The sequence below is a fragment of the Scomber scombrus genome, chromosome 1 (genome assembly GCF_963691925.1).
Source record: "Scomber scombrus chromosome 1, fScoSco1.1, whole genome shotgun sequence".
Classification (NCBI taxonomy): domain Eukaryota; kingdom Metazoa; phylum Chordata; class Actinopteri; order Scombriformes; family Scombridae; genus Scomber; species Scomber scombrus.
This window is the reverse complement of record NC_084970.1, coordinates 33,056,311-33,061,482: the sequence shown is the minus strand read 5'-3', so window position 1 is coordinate 33,061,482 and position 5,172 is coordinate 33,056,311. Positions and strand designations below refer to the sequence as shown.

At 39.7% G+C, this 5,172-nt stretch overlaps 1 protein-coding gene across 1 annotated transcript in view; it reads right to left on the bottom strand.

The window, feature by feature from the left end:
- Positions 1-1,111: 1,111 nt before the first annotated feature.
- LOC133995061 (very-long-chain (3R)-3-hydroxyacyl-CoA dehydratase-like) overlaps positions 1,112-5,172 on the bottom strand; it is a 10,772-nt gene continuing 6,711 nt past the window's right edge. Inside the window, exons 7-11 of the mRNA XM_062434383.1 lie at positions 4,412-4,425; positions 4,123-4,276; positions 3,924-4,030; positions 3,701-3,832; positions 1,112-1,812 (exon numbers count right to left, since the gene is read on the bottom strand). Of these exons, the coding sequence (XP_062290367.1) occupies positions 1,736-1,812; positions 3,701-3,832; positions 3,924-4,030; positions 4,123-4,276; positions 4,412-4,425 (484 nt within the window). The 3' untranslated portion in view covers positions 1,112-1,735. The remainder of the gene's footprint in view (positions 1,813-3,700; positions 3,833-3,923; positions 4,031-4,122; positions 4,277-4,411; positions 4,426-5,172) is intronic.

The following is a 5,172-nucleotide window of genomic DNA, read 5'->3' as shown; positions in this document are numbered from 1 at the left end:
AATCCTCAGATATCGAATCATCCCTGAACACATCACGACACACAGAGTTTAAAAACTGTATCGGCTTTCATTTGCATTATCGCTCAACAACCTAATACAATTCTAATGATGACTGTGAAGGATTTGAGATTTGTAAATAACAGACAATCAAGGTTTCCACCAGTGTAGTGCAAGCCTAAAATCTTACATACCGATATAAATCATTTCATATCCCAATAACAATATCTAATATCTCCCAATATATCATATTTAAATTAATTGAATTAAAGAAATACTGCTGTAAAGAGTGTGATTTGCGACACAACGATATACCAAAATATTAAACAGTAGATGTCTTATATATATATATAAAGTTATATCACACATCTGGGAATTTGTATGTTATTTTAATGTATTTTTAAGGTGTTTTTTTAAACCCAGTGTGTTGTACAAGTACCGCAGCTCCTTTAAAGAATAACTCAGTGCAGTCGAGATAGAGAGAGAGAGAGAGAGAGAGAGAGAGAAAGCATGTGCTGGTATGGCTGGTTAGTAGTGAGTAGTAATGTTATATCTATGAATGTAGCAGTACATTGTGTGCAGGTTAGCCTTATTTGATGGTGAATAAATGCAACAACACATCAAAACCTGAGCCAAGTTCCTGTGTCCTGGAGTCCACCTGTTGATTTAAGTGAAGGGAGTGAACCAGATATTCTCATTTTAGTAACAAAGAGATGCTTAATGCAAGTTGGTTTCATTAGGATCATTTTCTCCCTCCACTTGTATCACCAATGTATTAATAACTGTTATGTCTCTCTCTCTCTCTTCCCCTCCCTCTCTTCCCCTCCTCTGTGTGTGATGAGCTGCAGGTTGTGTTCCCTCTGATTGGCTCAGGTGATGGGACTGCTGTTGCCTGATTGGCTAATGCTAATTCTTTAAACTCCAGCCGACACCTCTCTCTCTCTCTCTCTCTCTCTCTCTCTCTCTCTCTCTCTCTCTCTCTCTCTCTCTCTCTCTCTCTCTCTCCTCTCCTCTCTCTCTCCTCTCTCTCTCCTCTCTCTCTCCTCTCTCTCCACTCTCTCTCTCTCTCTCTCAGAAGTTAAGTTAGTGAAAAGCCCTTTTTTCTTTTTGTAAATCATTTTTTCATATTTTTTAATTAATCGAGTTTGAGTTAAAGTAGTTAGCAGTGAGGTCAGAGCCTTGAGTTTTCTTTCAACGTTTTTTTTGTTGGGGAAGTTTAGAGTTGGGATTAGTGGATTTTTGTTTGTTGATTTGGGCGTTATTCAAGTCTGAAGTTTTGTAAAATGAACTCCTCCAATGTGAACTTTGATAACTGTTTGGCTGATTATTTTAGGAGTAGGATGAGCAGAGACCCTTAAATCAGGGACAAAAAACAAGTTTGAGATAATAAACACGGTTAAAACTAAAACTCGTACAGTGTTTTCAGGTGATATCTGTTCAACAGTGAGTCTTCGAGCTAGTAGGATTTACAAGGTTTGGGTCTGTAGAAGGTAGACAGTTCACCTGGTGGAGGAATGAGGTGAGCAGTACTCCGACATCAAGTCTATCAGTGTGTGTTATTGTGTGTTTGTGTGTGTGTGTGTGTGTGTGTGTGTGTGTGTGTGTGTGTGTGTGTGTGTGTGTGTGTGTGTGTGTGTGTGTGTGTGTGTGTGAAGGGAAAAAGGCAATAAGAAGAAGAAGAAGAAGAAACATCTCGAAGTGGACAGCAGTTCGGGGTGTGTGCAACGTGCCGATCAAGTTAGTTGACTTTCCTTTTCCTGGAGCGGTATCGTCTCCTCCTCTGCTTGTACAGGTGTCGGAAATTGATGAAAAGTCCTGAAGAGGAGAAGAAAACACCTTAGCATTTAGTTTATAGAGTCATAGGCTGTGTCCCAAATCACTCATTCATTCAAGTATCTTATAAAAATAAATTTGACCTGTTTTCCTTTTTTGTATACTGTGGATCACATTAGGAAAAGTCCAGTTGAAGAAATGTGTATATGGTGTTTTTACAGCTCTCATAGTCTGATTTTATTTTGCAATATTAGTACTTTTACTTTAGTACTTTGGTGAACTTACTATATAGTGGACTACATAGTGAGTGATTTTGGACATAACCATAGTCATGTTTTTTTTCTCACTGAGAGGTTACAGCTTTCTTTTTCTCTGCAGACGTTCACACTTTAAGCTTTGTTTACATTATACTGCTACAAAGTTGCCTCGGGTGCACTTTGTTTTCAGAGACATTTACACAGGATAATTAAAATCAAATGAAATCACTGGTGTCCCAAATACTACCAGATTGTACTATTATTTTCATACTTGCTTTTTTTTTGCTTTGAGAATCTTCAGTAATGATGTATATGGATTTAGAGTAAATGAGGTCAAACATATAAACAATGCTATGGTACTTAAAAGTTGAAATCAAAATTACCCTTCATTATCTAGGAAAAAAAGGAGGATAAAAACTGCACATCTACAAAAAAAGGCCAAAAACTGATTCTCACAGGATTTGTATCATTAACAGACGACTTTCTATTTTTACCAAATAAGCTGAATTTGAACTCAAACAAGCATTTTTAACAGATTGAAATGATCTCATAAGATGCAACACTCGATATTATTTAGTTGCAGTGTTAATTAAATAAAGCTAAACTATCTCAGATAAAAAAAATGTTCTCATGCCAAAACCTAAACAAAAATGTAAATAAATACTAAATAATAAATACTTTGAAACTAAACTAAGACAAAATGTATTATAATTTTAATCAACAAAACATTAACTAAATGATAATATGGAAAAGCTTGCAAATAATTATCTATTCTGTTCTGTCATAAATGAGCAAAGACACCACACACTTGTCCAAATAAATAGTCCCATCTATTACGTATTTGGACAACTTTTGAATATTTGACGTGTTATATTAACAAGCAGTATCTTTCATTATTGTTATTCAGTAACATTAAATCTCTGTCAGTAATAGTTGCTGCTACTTGAAGGGAAACTAAATTAATCTTTAGTCCCAAGAACATTAAACAAAATGCTGCAACAACACAGCTGAGATTTATAAAAAGGTAACTTCACATTATCAAAGTTGTGGATCTGGATCAGGCGGGGAGTTCCGGTCCTCTGAGCGGAGGCCAACGCGGAAGTATCTTAAAACTGCATTCTATCAAAAGGCCACCAGGGGGCGACCGTTTTGGTGTTAAAAGGACTTCCGTCTCTATACAAGTCAATGGAGAATTCACCAACTTCTCACTTGATTTCTAACCTTAGTAAACGTTTTCAAAATGTGTTTATGGTCTCAATCGCTAGTTTAAAGCCTTCTTCAATGCAGTATGATGTTCATTTGGGACATTTTGGCCTCCCTGATTTTATATTTGACGATAAAGCAGGGTATGCATTAGGGCGTGGCTACGTCGTGATTGACAGGTTGATTGGTTCACAGGTTCAGGAGGGCGCCTCTTGCTCCTCCTGATGCCCATATAAGTAGAATCTGTGTGGTTTTTTTTACCCGGCATGCACCGTAAATTTTCAAGATGGCGCTGCCCAGATCTGCCCAGATTCCGAGCAGCAGTCCACAAACCAATGGGTGACGTCACGGATGTTACGTCCATTTTATATACAGTCTATGATCTGGATGTTAGTTTTAGTTTGGGATCTTTCAGGAGACATGAAGTGTGTGTGTCAGAGTGCGTGGTGGTGTGTCTAATAATGTCTCACCCAGGAACATGAGGACCAGGTAGATCTGCAGAGTGTACGAGAAGCTTAACGAGTGTCCCAGCATCGCGGGGAGAGGGATGCTGAACAGACGGGTCTCATCAAAGATGGGCAGAGACTGGATCACCGCCACCGCTGGAAATACACAGATAGACACACTGTCAGCCACTACCAGCATGTGTAACCCTGACACATCACTAACAGATACACAACAGAGTCCACTCACCTTCAGCTATAACCCCCAGCGGGTACAGAGGGATCCAGATGCTGTACCTCATCCACGTCAAGAGCTTCCACTCTGTGCCGATGCAGGCCAGCATGTAGAAAGGATACCTGATGTAGAGAAGGAAGGGTCGGATGTTACTGCAGGAAACAATGTGTTTTTAACCAGGAGAGCAGAGAGAGGAGGAGTGCAGGGAGCTGACCTGAAGATCTCGATTGTGCTCCACAGGTAGAACACGAAGAAGACGACGGATTTGTTCTGCATATCCTCCAAACTGCCGAAGATGACGAAGAGGATGACGTTCCTCCCCGCAACCTTCGTCACCACAGAGAAAAAGAGAAAGATCCCAGGTTTATCTCACTGTGAGGCAATGAACATAACTTGAAGTACTTGATTTTAAAGTGACTGCAGCAGTGATTTCTGTTAACTTGATGATTAAAAAAAAAAAGAAAAATGTGAAGAAAAATAAACAAATACACTCAAAATCAAACGGGCACTGAGGCACCTATGAGGAATGAATATGATATGACGATATTAGATCGTGAACAATGAAAATGTCTCCACGATCTGCCCGTGAAATTAGTTTGATTTTACAGTTTTACAGCAAAAATCCATTTTAAACAAGTCCAAAAAAAAACTGTCACTACTTTCTAATGCAGCTTTGCAAACCTGCTCTTGTTTATTTATGGAATAGTTTATGTTTTAATGTAATCTTATGTGAGTCTGTCAGTGGTTTCATGTTTTTATGTTGTTTGTGAGCCTCTAACCTGAGACAAATTCATTATGTCATTATGTGATTGCCCAGCCAGCATTTCCATGTGGGCATCACATGGGTTAAATGTGGGCTACGTGGGTACTGAGTGGGAATGGGCTTGAACTGGGCAAATTTTGCAGGGTCCCACATGGTTTCAGCAACATGGGCCCTACATGTGAAGCCCATGTCGGCTGACTGTATGAGCCCCATAAGGGATGGAAGTAGACTAAGGGGGCAAAAACAGGTAAACTGTATGGACCCCATATTGTTTTTCAGAAACATGGGCCACATGTGTGAAGCCAATGTGGGCTGGTTAAATGGGTCCCATTTAAGGTCCATTCTGATCCGACTTAGACCCCATATGGGCAAACATATGGGCCCCAACCCGGCCCCACCCGAAACACAGTCAGAACCCTCTTGAAGCCCATATGGACGAACACAGGTGGGGCCACCATGGAAACTGCGCACAAACCCACTTCGGACCCGTATCTGCAGCCC